Source organism: Dermochelys coriacea, chromosome 26 (assembly GCF_009764565.3).
Source record: "Dermochelys coriacea isolate rDerCor1 chromosome 26, rDerCor1.pri.v4, whole genome shotgun sequence".
In the NCBI taxonomy this organism is placed as follows: Eukaryota; Metazoa; Chordata; order Testudines; family Dermochelyidae; genus Dermochelys; species Dermochelys coriacea.
Window position 1 is genome coordinate 7,782,445 of NC_050093.1, and position 20,179 is coordinate 7,802,623.

General features: G+C 44.2%; 1 protein-coding gene across 1 annotated transcript in view; it reads right to left on the reverse strand.

Annotated features, from left to right (window-relative positions):
* EBF2 (EBF transcription factor 2) overlaps positions 1-20,179 on the reverse strand; it is a 174,058-nt gene that overhangs the window by 31,247 nt on the left and 122,632 nt on the right. Inside the window, 1 exon segment of the mRNA XM_038384671.2 lies at positions 15,832-15,913. Within this exon segment, the coding sequence (XP_038240599.1) occupies positions 15,832-15,913 (82 nt within the window).

Below are 20,179 nucleotides of genomic sequence, written 5' to 3' on the forward strand. Positions count from 1 at the left end.
TGCTATCCTACACACACGTACATCATAGGAAATCAAACTTACAACCATCTGCTCCTAAAACATAGGTTTCTATCCACTGAGATAAACAGAAACTTCCATTAGCTGCAAGGGGTAGAAGGGCCTGGTTTCCAGAAGGTGGGCACTCAGTACTTTGTGCAAATCAGGCCGCTTTAAGGGTGTCTTAGTTTGGGCACCCACAAATTGTGGCTCTCAAAATCATGGATTTTGAAAATCTTGCCCTTTTTGTCCAATCTCGCTGGGTTCCAACAGGACACAAGTCAACTCCTAGAGGAAATAATTATATTTGTTACTGAGACTCATTGAGATCTCTCTTTAAAACAAAATGTCCTAAGCTATAAATCTATTAAACCCAGAGATACGTGCGTCTTTAAACCACATCTATTAAAAAAAAATATCCTTCATTTGAACAAGTATGAAGAGCATGTATCTCGTTAGAACTTTGAAGTCCCGACCCTCAGCTGGTCCGCATTGGTGTACCTCCCTTGGCTTCAACAGAGCCTCCCTCATTTGCTGCTAGCTGTTAAGGATCTGACCCTGAGCGTGTGCATGAATTTTCAAAGATGCCATTGTCATGCTTTAAGTAAGAGACTTTCAGGCTTTAATTGTTGATAAACTGTATTCAGCACACAGCAGGAAAACCCTGCCCTCCTGTAGGATTTTGCTGGTTTAAAGAATGCTCTCGCTCACTCTCTCTTTTTTTTTTTTTTTTACGACAAGGTTAATTCATTCCAAAAGGCTCTTGTCATACTGTACATTAATACTTCTCATGCATTCCTGTCACAAAATGTGCTGCTTTTGTGTGTGCCAACTGATTTCATCATTGCACATTTGGGTGGAGTGAGACTCTGTTCCAAAGTGAACATTTCCCGCATGACATAGCTGAACCCAGTCAGATGCACCTCATTATTTTCCGTTAAACAATGGAAATAAATTTTAATCTTTCACTGGCCAGCACAGACCACGCTATGGCAACAGGGGAATAGACCTGAATCATTCCAGTGTCTGAAATATTTACGACAAGATTTTAAATTGTAACCAAATGTAAATCAAAAATATACCCTATACACACACACACACACACACACACACACACACACACACGTATATAAAATATACAAATACCCAGCCACATAGCGAGAATTTTATATATCCACACACACAAAATATATATTAATACACACAAATATAATCATACACATTACAGGTGTGTGACTATATCGGTGTCCATATTATACACAAAAAGAGAGAGAATATAGATGATCAACATTCCATTTAAAAAGGTTCTACTGGTCCCTGAAACACAACGATAACTTCCCGACAGAAGTCGCATTCTTGCTAAGTGCTGAGCACCCACAAATCCCATGGTGAGCAGCGATTGCTGAAACCCCGCTTAAGACCCCTCTCCTGGGTGGTTTCATTTTGTCACCTCTCAGGTTCACCACTGGGGGGGGCGAAGACACCACCTCACAGGATGAAGCCAGAGTACTTAAATAAAGCCATCCTCCGAGATGGACCCAACTCACAGAGGTTGGATCTGGATCTGAACTCGCTCAGTGTTTTTTTGGAGGTTGTTGGAGCTTGGGTTTTGGTTTGGGCCCATCTGTTGGCCTTACTGCAATTCAGCAAAAGAGAGCTTGTGTCTTCTTGACTATGATTCTTCTGGTTCACTTTTTTAATCTATGCTACAGAGTAAGAATGTTTTAGATGATGGAGGTAAAGTTACTGGCGCTCCAGACTTCGCTCCACTCATTCCCCCTTGCCGGGCGAGGACAATCAAATTGTTGAATACTGAAGATTAAGACTCAACGTTTTAAGAATAAAAGGAAGCAGAACGTGCATTCCACCATAGTCTCTAACTCCCAGGCCCTCCCCTTTCACAAGCCAACAACTGCTTTCCCCCTGTGAGTATTTCCTGGGTCACGGAGGGTGACCCTTTCCATCTGGAATCAATCAGTCAACTCCTGACAACTTCCTGAAACACCTCACTCCATTTCCTGTTCTCTCCCCCTTCTCTCTTTCCCCCTGGTTTGCTTCACTCTTCAAAACTACAGGCCACAGCAGCTTAATGTTAGAGGGTCAGACACAGTTAGACTCCAAAACACTACACAAGGACACCTTTGACCTTCAAAAATCTTTACATCTTAGCTAAACAAATCAAGGTCAACATTTCTTACCATTACCTTGTTAACCATTTATAGGCATTTTTGCCAATGCCCTGCTGAATGCATATCCATCAATACCACTTGTTCTCCCAAGATCGTAAAACATGGCAAGCTTTGTTTTCTTTATGTGCATTGAGTGTTGGTGAAAAGTGCTGGCCTGAGTTCCCTGGAGATTTAAGTCCTCAAATTTATCCACAGCACAGGCAAGTTACCTCTGGTACTACTATGCCAACATGTCTGATTCCTGATCTGATGAGATCACCTCTATGGGTGAGATTTGGCCACTATGCCCATTCAGTTTATGGCTGCTCCACTGAGATCAGCAATTGGTGGCACACGTTGTTGTGACTTTGGTAAACTCTTCTTGGGAAAGAGACTGAGAACACCAAATTATTTACATAGGGCGTCAAACGCCCTTTTGGGTCATGGCTGACCTGGGCTCAAGTTTAAGCGATTATGTAGAAACAAAAGATTCTGCAACCCAATTCCTTGAATCATCTAGTTCTCCAAACTGTAGCTGTAGAACAAAATGAAGACTATAGTGACCTGAACAGTTAGAATAAAAAGGACAAGGCAACACAATCTGAATCTGGGTTCCAGCAAACATAATGGAGAGAGATTTGTGATCTTGTAAGTGGGGTTTTCAGCACTTCTTAAGATTTGTTTTGCTAGTCTGGATGATTCCTCTTTACTGGCCTCAGATATTAGTTAATTATTCCCCGGCAACATTAGAAACCTGCATGTTTTTTCCAGGGCTCGTTCCTGTTCATTGCAATCAGGTGTGTGAGCGTGCATGTGCACAGTAGCCAGAAGATTTTTCCCCTAGCAGCATCCGTGGGGTTGGCATAGGTGCCCTCTGGAGTCGCACCTTCATAACACCCAGTAAAGGGCCCTGCCGACCCGCCACCCTCTCAGTTCTTTCTTACCGCCAGTGACGGCAGCTGGGACTTCCCCTTGCTCTTGCTTTGGCAAGTGGCTTGGCAGTACTTTCGGTTTTTGTTGTAGATAGTTAGTTCTAGGTGGTTAGTATAGTGTAGTTAATTCACTTATAAGTTTCAGTTACGGGGGGGGTCCTCCTCCCCTCCTTCCCCTGCCCCGGTTTCCTTCCCCCCATTATTTGTCACCGGGGCATGCCGCGATCCCCGGGCTTCAAGACTTGCCAGGAGTGCGTGAAGCGCAAGGCTAAAAGTGACCCCCACCCCTCCTGTTTACAGTGTCTGGGCCAGGGTCACCAAAAAGACCACTGCAAGATCTGTCGGGAATTCCAACTGAGAACTCTTAAAGAGAGGAAGCAGAGGGCTTAAAATCCTCCTCATGGAGGCAGCTCTCCGACATCAGTCGGACCCAGGCGCCGGGGATCCTGCTTCCAGTATGTCTTCTTCGGCACGGAGCACTCTGGCGCCATCTTTGAGAGATCTGACGTCGAAGAAAGACACTGCCAAGGCGGCTCAGCACCGTCATGGAGCCTTTCAAGGGCACTCCAGCCTTTGGCACCAGTCCCAGTAGCCGGCGTAGAAGAAGAGGAGGACAAAAAGAGGCCGATCCCCCTCAGCAAGATCCAGGGATCAGCCATCAGTGGCAACTCAGTTGGGCCACGGCTCTGAGGCTCAGAGTGGGGCTATGTCGACTCCTGCCCAACTGAGGCAGTCAAGTCCGAGCCCGTCACGCTGGCCGAACCCCCTCAGAGCACCTGCCGCTCCCCTCCACCCCGGAGGCTTTGAGGCAGCACAGGACCTGCTGAGACTCACGCCGCCGGTCTCGACCCCGAGGCCGTGAGTACTGCAGGCTCCATCCTGGCACCCCGTTCAGTCAAAGGGAAAGCCAGCGATGACGTCACGCCGATCCCCTTCACCTCGGTGCCCACCGAGGTCAGTGCCTCCATCCAGGGAGCACAGTCGGTCCCCAGGCTCCCAACAGTCTACGTCGAGAGGTGCAGTGCTGCCCTGGTCCTCCTATTCTGAAACATCAGAGTCGGACTCGTATCGCTCTGACTATAGCAGGAGCAGAAGGTCCAGCTCACGGCACCATAGGGGGTCCCACCCAATGCAGTGGCCCTCACAATAGCAGAACCCGGCTCAGTGGCCCTTTTGGACTCCATGGGCTTTCCATCAGGGCCAGGGTCGGAGCCATGGATCCCGCTTGGGAGCTGCATCAGTGGTGTCCGCAACATTTGTTCTGCCACGACCAGCGACTGAGCCAGTATCTCTGGCGTCAACGGCATCGGCCACGGCACGGTCACCGACACCGACCGTGGCGCCGCCGGAGGCATCAGTGGCTCAGACTGCTGCTACAGTGCTCGCTGCGCCTTCGGCACCGACGGCATCATCGACACTGGCTGCAACGGCATCGGTGAAGACCCTGGCGCAGATGCTACATGAGGCATCTACACTGGCACCGGCGTGGGTCCGGACGTCAGCACCAGTACCCATGCCCTTCGTGGCGCTGGAGCTGGGCCAACCGACCACAGTCCCCCCGGGGTCACGAGATACCGTGGGTGGGGAGGGTAGAGAGCAACCACCCCCTCTGGTGGCCACCTCCTCCTCTTCACAACATGAAGCGCTGGCGGGCACTTCCGTAGCCCCAGCTTTGGAAGACTCCAGGGTGTTGCAGCAGTTGATGCGCCGGGTCGTGCAGGATCTGGGCATTAAAGCGGAGGAAGCGGTAGATGATGCAGACCCGATGGTTGACATCCTGGCCCCCTCTGGCCTTTCCCGTATCGCTTTATCATTTATAAAGACCATTATGGACATGACTAAGACCCTGTGGCAGACCCCGGCCTCACTGCTACCCACTGCCAAGTGTAACTAACTTCGTACCCTCCAAGGGTTACAAACACCTATATTCCCACCCCCAGCCTGACTCACTGGTGGTGGACGCTGCTAACCAGTGGGAGAGGCAAGACTTTCAGGGCCCTACCCCCAAGAATAGGGACACTAAAAAACTAGACCTATTCGGGCAAAAGGTGTACTCAACAGGGGGAGTACAACTCCAAATATCTAACCAGCAGGCCATTGTCAGCAGGTACTCCTACAATACCTGCTCGGTGATGGCTACATTCATGGAGTTGCTCCCCTCAGACTCTCCACAGGAAGAACCTCAGGTTTGTGGTGAACAATACCCACTACCAATTTACCGTCCTTCCGTTCAGCCTGTTAGCAGCACCTCAAGTCTTCACCTAGTGCATGGCAGTCGTCGCTCCAACCGCTCCAGTCATGGTTAGCATCGATGTATCGACCAGCCCGGGACAGCTTCATGGACAGGATCATGACCCTGCCTTGCCCAGTCCTCGACTCCTTCTTGTGGTGGCTCAACTCTCAGGAGGTGTGCTCAGGGGTCTCCTTTACCAGTCCACAGCCATCTCTGTCGGTAGTGATGGACGCATCAGACGTGGGCTGGGGAGCACATCTAGGAGACCGCAGGACTCAAGGTCTCCAGTCTCAGGCAGATCTGGCTCTCCACATCAACGTCAGAGAGCTGACAGCCGTGCGCCTGGCACGCCAGACCTTCTGGGCATACTTAAAGGGACAACCTACATCAGTTATGATGGACAGCACTACGGCAATGTTCTATATCAACAAACAGGGCAGCACTCTCCTCTCCCCTGTGCCAGGAAGTCCTCATGCTGTGGGACTTCTGTGTAGAACATTCAATATACCTACAAGCATCGTACCTCCTCTGGATACAGAACGAGATGGTGGACCACCTCAGCAGGTCCTTTCATGGCCACGTTGCAAATTCAATCTTCCAGAGGTGGGGCTTCCCCAGATAGACCTGTTCTCCAGGCAACGCAACAGGAAGGGCCAGCAGTTCCAGAACCACAGCCTGGGCTTCAGAGTGGATGTGTTCCTCCTCCACTGGGGAGGTTGTCTCCTATACGCCTTTCCACCCATAGCGCTCATTCACAAGGTACTCCTCAAGTTCCAGAGGGAATGAGCTCAGGTCATATTGATAGCACCAGCCTGGCCCCGTCAGCACTGAGACACATCTCTCCTAGACATGTCCGTGGAAGCTCCGGGTCACCCTGCTGCTCTTCCCGGACCTTCTGACACAAGATCATGGTCGTCTCCAACATCCGAACCAGACCAGGTTAGACAGGTCTTCCTTGGCAGCAAGAAACCCTCTAAGAGAGCTACCTATCTTGTCAAGTGGGAGAGATTTTCAGTCTGGTCGGCGCAGCACCTTCCGTCCCCGACGCTGGCCCCAGTGTCACTTATTCTGGACTACCTCCTCCATCTGAAGCAGCAGGGGCTTTCATTGTCGTCAATAAGGGTTCACTTGGCCGCCATCTCGGCCTTCCACCCGGGCACGGAGGGCCGCTCTGTCTTTGATAACCCGCTGGTCAGCCTGTTTCTAAAAGGTCTCGACAGGCTATACCCTCACGTGCGGCAGCCTGTCCTAGCTTGGGACCTCAACCTGGTTATTTCTAGACTCATGGGACCGCCCTTTGAACCCTTGGCATCATGCTCCCTGCTCTACCTCTCTTACAAGGTGGCATTCCGGGTGGCGACAACCTTGTCCAGGAGGGTGTCTGAGCTTAAGGCCCTAACCTAAGAGCCTCCCTGCACCATGTTCTATAAGGACAAGGTTCAGCTCGGAGCTCACCCTCCTTTCCTACCAAAGCTTGTCTCTCAATTTCACATTAACCAGGACATCTTTCTCCCGGTATTCCACCCAAAGCCACATTCCAGCAGCAGGGAGCAGAAACTCCACTCTCTGCATGTCCGCAGGGCACTGGCCTTTTACATCAAGAGAACGAAGCTGTTCAGAAAATTGGTCCGGTTATTCATGTCAGTGACCGACAGAACGAAAGGTCAGCCTGTGTCATCACAACACATCTCGTCATGGATAGCGTCCTGTATTCGTGAGGGCTATAATCTGGCAGGTGTTCCTGCACCTCCGATCACTGCACACTCCACCAGGGCTCAGGCTTCATCTACAGTGTTCCTGGCTCAGGTTCCGACTCAGGAAATCTGCAGAGCAGCAACGTGGTCCTCCATCCACCCACTTTCACTACGCAATTACGCAGCTGGCCAGAGACGATGTGGCCTTCGGACGAGCACTGCTCCAATCCGTGCATAACTCCGCCTCCGCCTCCTGAATTTGAGCTTGTGAGTCACCTGATTGGAACGGACATGAACAAGCCCTCGAAGAAGAAAAAATGGTTACTCACCTTCGCGTAACTGTTGTTCTTCAAGATGAGTTGTTCATGTCCATTCAAATACCCACCCTTCTATCCTTCTGTCGGAATAGCCGCAAGAAGGAACTGAGGGGGTGGTGGGTCGGCAGAGCCCTTGGATGCTGCTAGGGGGGAAATCTTCCAGCTACTGTGCACATGTGCATGCACACACCTGATTGGAATGAACATGAACGACATCTCAAAGAACAACAGTTACGAGAAGGTGAGTAACCATTTTTTCACTAGATCCCTCTGTTATTCTCATTTCTCAGCTGGATTACTGTAATGCACTCTGCTTGAAGACCAAGCTAAAGCTTCAACTGCTGCAGAGAACAGAAGTGCTATCCATGTTTGACGCATTAAACCTGGGCTCTGTAGGCTGCACTGGCCTCCCTTTTGCTTCCAAACACAATTCAAAGTGCTAGTTTTAATTTACAAATCCCTACTTGGCTAACTGAGTGAGAGGCCACCTCTCCTCCACGGCCCTTCTGACAGCGAAGATCTGTCTAGATGGCTGTGATTAATAGTCTCAAGATTTAAACCTCGGACACTAACAGCTGGACATTCGCAATGGAGGATCCTTGCTAATTGAGTCCCCTTTTCAGCAGGGTGCATATGTCAATGTCCACAGGGGTGGTGAGGAAGGAGGATTCCTTACGTATCCTGAAGATACATTGTTAGGAAAAATAGCTAATATTGTAAAATGTGTCAAGATCCTCAGATGAAATGTAAGGTAGAAGCAAAGCAATCTCTCTATCATATACACGCTATATCTGTCTCTGCACGCACGCACGCACACACACAAATATGTGCCACCCCAAATTATATGTATGCATATAAATACACACAGTGTTGTACATGGACAATACATATTGCTTTTGTATCCCTAAACACACACATTTACCTATGCATGCATACACATCAGGCATACATGCATTATGTCTCATCGCTGTGGAAATGAGCTCTAAAAAAACCCAAAAAACAAAAAACCAATTCCTGATACCCTTCCAAGTGAGGAAAAAATTCTTTATGACACTTGACATCTGGAAACAATATTAAATTCCTGATGTACTTTCCCTTTTAATTGTGCAGTCACAGTACCATGTTATTTTAATTTTTCCAAAAGAATAGCTACTATGTGGATATTTTCATTATTATTTACCACCTGGGTGGAAGCTACACACACACACACACACACACACACACACACACAGACATACACAGGCTCATCCTGCTGTCTTCACTCAGGTAAGATTCCCACTGATGTCAATGGGAGTTTTGCTTTAATGAGGACTTCAGGATTAATGCTTAGCATACCGTGTTTGCTGTCTAGTTGAACTAGGGATGGGCTTAACTGAAATTTAATTTCATTTGAAAATTTCATCTGAAATTTAATTTGGTGCAGAGAGAGGTTGCTGGCATTTAATTGAAAAATGCCAGCAACCTCTCTCTGCACCAAACTTCCATTGATTTCAGTTGGAGTTCCACATTTAGACCCCGATCCTAAAATGAAGGCACAGAGGACTATCTGCATTGACTTTATTTCAGGGGCCCTAGAGTGCCCATGGATTCTAGTATGTTAGAACTTGTGGATTAATTTTTAGCCAAGGTGAGCTTTTTCTCACATGCTCAGGGATGAACTGAGCCAACCAATCTGGGGTCAGGAAAGACTATCTCTAGGGATATACCTTGTTTCTCCCCACCCCTTTCTACCTCTCTCTGGAGCACTGAGAAAGGTATATCCCATGTCGTTGTTTCTTTCAAATGCAGTGGGTAGACAGGTCTGTGGTTAGAGCCAATATTTTCCTGCTTGTCCACTTTCTGAACCACAATGGTGCTCTAGGATCTTCTTAGCCAGGATGATCCTGGCGCAAGGAGAATTCCCAGTCAACAGGAGGCTAATGCTTTAGTGCTGAATCTTAGTTAAGCATTTTAGCTGGTTTCAGAGTAGCAGCCGTGTTAGTCTGTATTCGCAAAAAGAAAAGGAGTACTTGTGGCACCTTAGAGACTAACAAATTTATTAGAGCATAAGCTTTCCTGAGCTACAGCTCACTTCATCGGATGCATTTGGTGAAAAAAAAACATTTTTTTCACCAAATGCATCCGATGAAGTGAGCTGTAGCTCACGAAAGCTTATGCTCTAATAAATTTGTTAGTCTCTAAGGTGCCACAAGTACTCCTTTTCATTTTAGCTGAAGTGCCTCATCACAAGTCGACAGAATTACCATCCTCGCCGTTATGCAGCGGTCATTACCATTAAGTATCACTGGACTTCAATCAAGTTCCCTGGGAGAAGTCCTCATTAAGTGGAGTGGAGTGTATCATGTTTTTTTATGCTGTTCTTGGGGGAATTGCCCTCTGAGAATATAGTGACGATGGATATGGTGGTATTATAAAGGCTTAGATTTCCAGTTCTGGTGAACTCCAATTGCCAATATGAAAAAATGGGGCCAGATCCTCAGCAAGTGTAAACTGGCGTAGCTCCACTGAGGGTCTCACCTCGAACAACAAATATTTTCATTAATAAAAGTACTAATGAGTTGAATTGGCTAGAATTTGTGGGGCCAATATATGGACAGCCACTGGATACTTGGGAAAATATTCACCAATTCCAAAAGTTGCACCTATGCCAAGTGACTTCAAACATCTGAGGAGGGTAACTGATGTAAGTGAAAAGGAGAACTTGTGGCACCATCGGATGCATCCGATGAAGTGAGCTGTAGCTCACGAAAGCTTATGCTCAAATAAATTTGTTAGTCTCTAAGTTCTCCTTTTCTTTTTGCGAATACAGACTAACATGGCTGCTACTCTGAAACCTGATGTGAGTGAGCATCACAGAGTGCATCATTGTTATTTTTAAAATAGTTTGGGTTGTATTTTATGACAATTCCCTGAGTTTCAACCTTTTTTGCCGCAACCCACTGGTGAGCGTGTGGTTACAGGTCCCCACATCTGCGCCCAATCCACAGAGGATGTGAATCTGTTACAATCCCACTTACAGAGCCTTGGCTCTTTTGTGTGAGATGTAGCAATTTATCCTTTAAGTTCTCCAAGTCTCCAGTCTAATCCCTGGTACGTCAGCCAAGAGGCCCCTCTCTCTCTCTCTCGCACACGCACACGCACAATCTAAGCATTTCCCACAATCAGATTCCCGACCTCCAGAATTCTGGTTTTGTAAATAGTGCATGTCACTTCTAAAGCCTCAGCCAAGTAATTCCAAGCACTTTACAAACATTAATTAAACCTCACAACATCTCCATGAAAGATAATTACACTCAATTTGCATATGAATAAAGAGCATACTAGATGTTCTGACTTGCTCAAGGTCAAAACACAAGTCAAGGGCAGAGTCAGAAACGGAACCCAGGAGTCCTGTTTCCATCTCCTGCTCTAGCCATTAGGTTGCCTGTAAGAAAGATGTGCGTGTGTTGGAAAGAATTTAAAATAAAATAATCTCAAACCATTTCACTTTGGAAATAGATGGTTTCTCCCCACAGTAGAAAACTGACTCCGGGATTGGTCAAAAAGCCATAAGTTAAGTGATTTTCATTGTGTCTTTGAAGCTCCTGCTCAGTAGCAAAGCACATTTCAAACAGTTGATGAGATCACAAACCATCTGGTGTTGCTCTCAAAACTGAAGAACTATTCTTAAAAAACAAGAAACAAAAAAGCAACCCTCCCCCGCCCCAAAAAACCCTACACTCTGTAGGCATCTGGAGATGCATTAAATTTACAATTCAGTGTTAATTTAACCGGTTTGTTTTTCTATTTTTTTAAACAGGTGTGATATAAATGAAATGAACTTAGACTTTAAAAAAAAAAAAAAAACCACAAGTAAATCGTACCAGTGCAGTATAATAGCTAAGACTTATACCATTCCTATAAATAAGCCGGAGCCAATGCTTTGGATCCCAGCACCCGTAAACTTTGGTTGTGATCCAATTAAAGCCCAAACTCTGTGGTTCACGCTCATCTCTAATCATAACCATTACCTTGAGACTTTTCCAAGTTATGAGTAACCCAGCCTCTTGGGCTTGAAGAATTCCATAAAATATATCATACAGTGCAACTTCAATCTACATCATGTATATTTGTGTGTTAACAGCAAATCCTGAGTGTGCTTCATGCTTGTAATGCACCCAAAATTCATAAGTCTCTTTGGGTGAAACCAACTCAATTTCAAGGTGATGAAATCAGGTCTAATCATAACTATGTCGGTGTGGGGCAGGGGACTGTTTGTGTTACGTTTAGTAAAATGGGTCTCCAATTTCTGTGTGGGGGCCGGTAGGTGCTACCACAATAGAAGTAAACAAATAACGTCCCCATCAGGCAATTATTCATGCACCGGTGTATTATATGAGTAACACCACTGAAGTCAATCTACTTATGTAAGTAAAGTTAAGCACCTGTTTAAGTTTTCACACGACTAGCGCTTTAATAATACTCAAAACTCTACTAAGAATGTATTAAGGAAACCCACTGAAATTCTTTAGATCTGGTCCACAAATAAAACCAAATTAATTAAATCAGGAAAATCAATAAAATAGCTGCTTGTTTCCTATTTTTGCCTAGAAGTCAGACTCTGCTTAACGCAGTTATGATGGTCTCGCATTTCTAGGATTGACCGCTGTCTTTTCTAACCTCATTAAAAAAACCCTGTCACATTCATTACCTTTGTTGATGTAAAGCTTACCAAGTGGAATTAAAATGAACGTGTGTTTGGAGTGTGAGAGCACAACCAATATTTTGGGATGACTCGCATGTTTAAACTTTTGACACCAAGGCAGATAAAACAAGTGTTTGCACAAATTAAAACAAAAAACTAGGTGAAGCTAGAAGATGAGACTTCCCATCCAACTGCTCTTTGCACCCTACCCACTGCACCGCTCTTAAGAAAATCATTGCCCACATTCATTTTCTATCTTTTCCATGCTGATTTTGGTCAGGTACTTATTCCCTTGTCCTTGAACTCACCTAAATTTCAGACTCTATTACTAAGGGAATTGGGAACTAAGATTGTTTCCTAGATACACAGTTCTGAGCAAACCTGGACTAAGATCCTGCTCTCACTAAAATAAACAAGATTTTGCCATTGCAGTGGGAGCACCTTTATTATTTTGGATCAGAGTCAGGCTAGCATCGTGATTTTGACACAGAATTAAAGAAACCTAGGGGCCGTGACTGAGTCTCTTGATGAGGTTTTAGGTTTGACCCTCAAGGTCAAAGTGAAACTCTGAGGATATAAACCCATGTGGGCTAGAGACCAGAGAGAGTTCAAATAAGCTCTGTGAAACAAAACCGGAGAATTTCGTTTGGCTCCAATTTTCAGGCTTGGCATAGAGCAAGGTAGAAAACCCAGAAGGAGGAGGAGTCTATCCCAAATCATTTTCTTCTCCAATAAGCTGCTGATTTTAGTACACAGTTCAAAAGCAATGGAGAGGCACGTGTGAGAGGCATGCCAGGCGGATTGGCTCAAGGCATTCCATTGGGAACCACGTGAATGATTAAGGCTGATTTCAGTCTCCTTGTTCCATGTTCAATTAGGAATTTAAATTAATTCAGGCTCCATAACATCACCACCTTGGGATCAGAGTCAAACTGGGAGCAAGACTGATGGCTAAAGATTGACCTCAGCCAGAAAATCTGGATCCAGATCCAAACTCTTCCACAGTTTAGGGCATCGTCCGAACCCAGGGGTTCGATTTCACCTGCTGTAGAGACAGGGTAGGTGGCAAAAAAACCTGAAACTAGATCTAAAGTTCAGGTGTTCTTGGATCCAGAGTTTGGCTTTGGGGCAGACTAAGCAATACTATTTTTATTTATTTTTATTGCAGTAGTGTCTAGCAGCCCCAGTCATTGACCAGGACCACCCCATTGTTCTAAGCACCGGACAAACGCAGAACAAAAAGACAGTCCCTAACTGTTTCGTTTCACTACATTCCAAAATCATTCTCTCTCGATCAGTCTCCGTACTGTACTTGCTGGCTCCCATTTATGAACCATACGATGATTTTTGTTCCTGTTTCAGATTTTTTCTCGTATCTTGGCAGGCAACATCTGGGATCAAAATAACAATCTATGCTCCTTTGCTGAGGAGCGTTGCCATTAAAAAGTTAAGGTTCATTCGCTGACAGTTAACAGAGTGTTGTATCCAAGATATCATCAGCATTCCTTAAACTTAGACGAGGCGATAACTATGGAGTATCTGAACCCCTTGGATAATAATTAGAATTGGTCTAGTTACTATTTATAAATAACTAGTTTTCCCCACTAAAAATTCAACCAACAAGGTTTTTTGTTTTGGTCTTTATATTTTTCTCTGACATTTTTGAGCTTTGCAAATTGAAAACTTTTGTTGTGTTTGTTTTCAGCAATCAGAATGTTCAGTTTTCAGGTTTTCAATGGAAACCTGAAACATTTTGAGAACGATCCTTTTGGGGAACATTTCTATTTTGTCAAACAAAGCCATTTTCTGTCCAAAAAACATTTTGATGAAAAATTTTCAACCAGCCCTAGCAATAACATTCAGTGCATGAAGAATCTTTAATGATAACGGCCGTTGTATACAGAAATATTTAGTGCTCGTGTGGCTCATTTTGGGCACCTAACTAGCAGTTCCCATTCTTTTCAACCTGCCCCTTCCTCTTTAAAGTGCTTTACAAACACTGAGTGTCCAGTCCTACAGCCCTTACTCACACAAGTAGCCCTCCTCAACATCAGTAGAATTTTTCACGTCAGTAAGAACTGTAGGATCGAACCCAGTAACCAATCCTTACAATGTGTCTTGTAAGTAGGCACGTTTAATTTTTATTTTATAGATGGGGAAACTGAGGCACAGAACCATTATTGGGACCTGACCAAGGCCACACAGCAACACAAATGCAGAGCTAGGAGTCTAACGCAGGAGTGCCGGTCTTGCAGACCCATCCTTATTCTTCCAGACATTGTTGCCTTTCCCAACTAGACCATGCTGCCTCTCAGCTTGGCTGAGAATTTTGTTGCTGATACGCGAGTCAGAGTAGAATCCTGCTTATTCTCCCCTAGCTGTACTGGCTTTCTATGCATTTCTCTTATGCCCATCACTGCAATATCTAGATACCCACGTTAATGAACTAGGCCTCACAAAACTCCCATGAAATATGATGCCCATTTTACAAATGGGGAAACTGAGGCACAGAGCAGCGGCGTGATTTGGTCAAAGGGCTACACAGGAAGTCTGCGGCAGTCAGAAATAAAATCCAGTTCTCATAACTTCAAGCCCTGCATATCAGCCAGACAATGAACCTTCCCCTGCCCAGCTGATCCTCCGTCACTGACGATAGAACAGATGATTAAAGGAGCAGACATAACAGGAATATCAATAATACATAATAGCACCACTCACTTAGATAGTCCTTTGCATCTGCAGAGCTCAAAGGGCCCAATTCAGCAAAGCATCTGAGCATGTGCTTAAGTACTTTCCTGAATCAGGTTCAAAGAGATTTAAAGAGGTCAGTGAGCTGCATTTCCACATATAACCGGTAGGAACTCTGAGGCACAGAGATATGGAATGACTCGCTCAGAGTCGCACAGAGTCAGGGACAGAACCTAGATCTCCTGACTTGCAATTCAGTAACCTAGTCACTAGACCACATTGTCTCTCTGTACATGGGATACGGAAGAGCCATTTTTAAGGTCACATTTCTACGGTGACCTCTAGAATGTCACTTTTCTAACCACAGAGAGTGCTCTGCAGTGCTTCCAGGGAGCATTAGAAATGGTTATAATTTGTGTGAGGGATGAATTACAGGTGCGATATTTATTTATTAAATCTAGTTGCTTAAAATATTTGGGGTGAGAGAGGAGAGACGGTGTCTGCCTTTCTCCTCACCAGTGTTTGCAACCTGACACACTTCACCTCCCTCTGTGTTTTTATTAGCTGGTATTCTCAATACATCAGCGACAGCTATGATGAAACCAGTGGCAGATTTCTCTGCAAAGCAGCTGGGCCATTGTCCCATGGGTCTTGTTGCTTTGCCGTGCGAGATCTTAAAGTGACCATGACTATTTTGGCTGCTGTTTTTAAAGAGGCTGAAAGGGAGGGTATGCAAGAGTTAAAAAGAGGGGGAGAGTGGGGAGTAGAAGGGAGGGGTGCTTGTGTACCATGTACAGAGCTACTTTGAAAAATTCTGAGGCATCTAAGTATCACAAACATGATCCCTGCTGTGGGTGTGAGTGCTTTGCCCGAGGGTGTCAAATCAAATATCCACCGCTGGTTGGTACAGTACATTGCCCCCTCTTGGGGATTCAGAGGGGGCGGGGGGAGAAGAAAAAAGGGTTTAAATGCAGCAAATGAAGAAAATCTTTAACAATATCTGAAGCGGTTTATCATTTACTGTCACCTTGTTTATTATGAACAATATAGGTGAAAAAAAAAAGGGAAAAGAAAGGAAAGCAGACAACTTACTTAATGTCAAGTCTCCTAACGCTTACCTGGAAACGTCTCATGTCTCTGGGGTTCCCTGCTGTTTTCAAACAATTCTGATTGCACTTGAGGAAAAATTTCAAGAAGAATCTGCAAAGAGAAAAGACTGTGTCACTTCTATTAACAAGAAACTAACATCTAGTATTATTTTACCTGCTTTGCATTGATGCAAGTGTGCATCATCGCGATGTACGTGAGGGTATATAAACCAGACGGTCTAAAAAACTTAAAAATAAATCACATTTCTTGCTGAAATTTGTTACTTATAAGAAACATCTCATGTGATTCTAAATGAAACAGGAAATTAAATATTCTCTTTGGGCTAGATCCTTAGTTGGTGTAAGTCAACCTAGCTCCACATAGCTACACTGGCCAATACCTGCTAAGAATCTGGCATTCTATTTTTTGAAGTGTCCTTACTTGTGTATTTGACTGCCCTTTCTGTTTAGCCAGTTTCCCTTATTTCTTCTGTTGTCTGCGTAGGTCTTTTGTGCAACAACATTGGAGGATAATGCTATTGTAAAAACCACAACAATTGGCAGGGTAACTCTGGGGCAGGTGAAAGACCTGAAACTACTTTAAGCTCATTTAAAAAAAAAGCTGACCAGATTTCATGTTGACAGTTAGTTACTAAATTTTTATTAAAGATAAACAGAACTGTTGACCGTCCAAATTACAATCTTACATAATAGTAAGAGAAAGGGTGACAAAAACAGAAATTAAGGGAATATAGCAGACCCAATGCAGAATTTAGGTGATGATTTACAGTAGGTATACATAGTGGTGTTGTCAAAGTTATCAATGATTTTTTTTTCTGTCAAATACACCAATCCTTCATACTTTACAATTCTGCATGGGCGTAGTTTGTCATTTATGTAAGTTGCATTTCCAGCACTCTAAGCAGAAACTGCCAAACGTTATGAACCACAGTGCTTGGATTTTGCGCAGCCTTGACATGCTATCACTCGAGAGCCGTTCTCAACAGGCCCTTCCATGTGAATAAGCAAATCCATCTTTCTAATGATGGCTGCACTGATAAGATTGATGAATTTCAGGAGTGCAAGGGGTTAACACAACCGTTTGCAAACATTTTCACTTTTCAGATACAAAATACCCCCCAACCATGCTATCACGATCCCAGCGTGACAGACGAGAAATATTTTAAGTGTCCTCCATCGTGAACGTGAACAGCTTCCGTGATTCTGTTCTAGGAGCACATTTACATTTGGAGAACAAAACAGGTTGAACTGGGACAAGAAAATCTGTGTAGGCTATGAGAGGGAGGGAGGATGCGTGAGTATAGGAGAGACATTTTAAATAGTTGAAGAATTGGCATGGAATACAGTGAACAATTTATTTATTTATTTCGCTTGCTGAGTGCTTTTCTTAAAAAAAAATTAATAATAAAATAAATCAGCTTTTGCAGTAAGTTAAAGTCCCAGGTGAGCTAGGCCTATTTCCCTTTCTGTTACTATGACAACGATTTTTTACCGCAGTCCCAAAGTCCCTTCAGAACTCACACATTCATGCCTTGAATTAGAACTTTAAAGGAGAAAGATGTATATTTTCCAGGGCTTACCAACAACAAAATAATAATAATAAACCAGAAATCAACTTTACTTCCTCACCTCACTTTTTATTTACGCCTCTCAAATATCCACTCCCCCCAGCACACAAAATAAATATTTAAGAATCCGATTCCTTTCTGTGTGTCTCAAAAAACAACAACTGCAATCCTCCCCACAAGCCCCCCCGAAGAGATTAGAAACATGGGCCCACAACAAAAATACCCTCCTTTGGGGTTCTGCTGCACTAAAGGGTTCCATTATTTTTAAACCAGTCTGAACCTTTTCTGACCCTTTTCCTCGTATGGTTTCAGAGTAGCAGCCGTGTTAGTCTGTATTCGCAAAAAGAAAAGGAGTACTTGTGGCACCTTAGAGACTAACAAATTTATTAGAGCATAAACGCATCCGATGAAGTGAGCTGTAGCTCACGAAAGCTTATGCTCTAATAAATTTGTTAGTCTCTAAGGTGCCACAAGTACTCCTTTTCTTTTTCCTCTTACGTTTCACAAAGGAAAACTATCATTTTATCCCAATCATTTGCTGCTCGCTTTCCCTTTGCTCACAATTGTATTAATTCTTGGTTCTTTGTGTGCTGCAGAGAAAGGTAAAAGCACAGTGTCCATACTGCAATCTCTTTTCACTTTGATATTCAAGTTCAGCAGTGGAAGATGGATCAGTGCTCCGTTGTCAGAGGGAAACTTCTATGAACAGAGCCCTAAGTCATTTGGCTGCACAGAGAACCAAAAATCATACAAAATTTCATGTTTTATGAGTAGAGCTGAGTGAATGCAGCAAAAACTTATTCACTAATATTCTTGCAAATAAGTCCTGTTGATTCCATTTGGTGTGGAATTCACAGTCCCTTTTATTTGAATTTTTTGGTGAGAAAAATTTTGTTTGCAAATATGTTTCCAGAAAGAAAAAACCTTGTGCATACTAACACACGGGAGTATTTGCAAGTTCAAGCCAGAAACGCTCTCGCTTGCAAACACTCTTTTTGCTGAGTTCAAACAATTACAAATGCTGGCAGATAATCTGCAAAAAGACAACAGGACCTCTCCTGTTTAGGAAGTTTAGGTCATCCAAGCTGGGAAAACAAATAATGCCATGTGAGCGAAGCAAGCAAGTATCCTGAACAAATATTGGACACCATTTGCCAACAAACCATAAGCTAACTATTCATGGAGTAATTGCAAACAAAGTCTTAAGAATCATGACCTGTTTGCGGGTAACAGGCAAACGGAAATAAGGGCTAAATTAATCAGAAAAATTATTTCCAACTTCAATTTTTTTCCCTCTCTCTCTCTCTCGCCACGTAGGTCCACATAGACAGAAATTCAACCCAAGTAGAACCTCATAGAACCCAGGAAGGGAACCAAACCCAAAATATTTGGAGCCAGATCCTCAGATGGAGTTAATCAGCAAAACTCCATTGAAGTTTGAGCCACCAACTGAAGATCTAGTCCGTAATTTTCTTTTTTTAAAAACCATTCATTGCTCCTTGTAGGCTAATCACCCCCTATGAGATGACAAGAGCCCTCATCTCTCATTGACCTCATTGGAATGGAGACCGCTCAGCACCCCAGCACACTGAGGCTTCGGGGATCTGCCCCAAGATACTCAACAACAACTAGTGATTTGCAGTGCCCCATCCAAGACATTTTAAAGGGGCCTGACTTTCAGAAACTGCTGAGCCCCTGCTTGCTGAAAATCAGACTTTCAACTGTCTTAAGCTGGCCCCCCCCACATCATTAGAGTCACCGCTGAAAATCTTGGCCAGGGTATTTAATATTTTAGCGTTCTAGTACTATTCTGCCATTGCCTACATTGTGGCTTATGGCATTTATATTTTCTTCAGAGCCCAGTGGATATACTATTGTGCTTAATGTTTCCTCCCTGGTTTTCGACAAACACATGCACAGAGGAATTTTCATCTTTTCTCCACAGAGGAATTTTCATCTTTCCTCCAGTTGAATCAGGTCACTCGCTCTCTCCTTTCAGATATTTTCCAGTCAATTTTAACTGCAACTGGGCACCCGTATAAAGTATTCGGCCTGTCATTATATATATCCATATATATTTTAAATGGTTGCATCTGGGAAAGGCATTAATATTTATTGAGGCATTACAATAAAAATGAAATGTTTTGGTGGAGGAAACAAAGAGGAGGCAAGGCTTAACATTGAATGAAGTTGATTTAGGGGTAACCGGAGAATTACAGAGGGGCTTTATTAATTTTTTTAAATTAGAACCTTTAGCAACTTTTTGGACTTAACCCACACATGCATCAAGAAAAGAAAAAATTGACCCTGTTTCTTAGCTGGCCTTTGTTCCTCCATAAAGACCATGCTCGCTATGAGTTTAGCAGACTGCTGAGTTTCCAGCCAAGAAGCGAGAGATATGGCTCATTCATACTGCATATCAGCGTTCAAGGTACTGAGGGACAAGCAAGCTAACTTTGAATGACTACCACTAAATATCTGGCAGGGCTATAGAAGGCTTGGGTATTTTAATGCATGTGCATCAAAAATAATTAAACAGATGTTTTGGGCCACCATTTTTTAAAATTCTTTTTTGTTCCTCCTCAGATTAGGTTCCTCTGTCCACAACCAGAGAGGGTCTTGGAGGGGTCATGTTGGACGACCCTGCACATACTACCAAAAATCTGTTTTAGTGTCCTGCTGTCACCAATTATTGGTAAAGTATTGTGCCACTACGAGGCTCCGTATACAGAAACAGAGAATGGTCTAGTAGATAGGGCACTGGATTAGCACTCAGGAGACCTGGATTT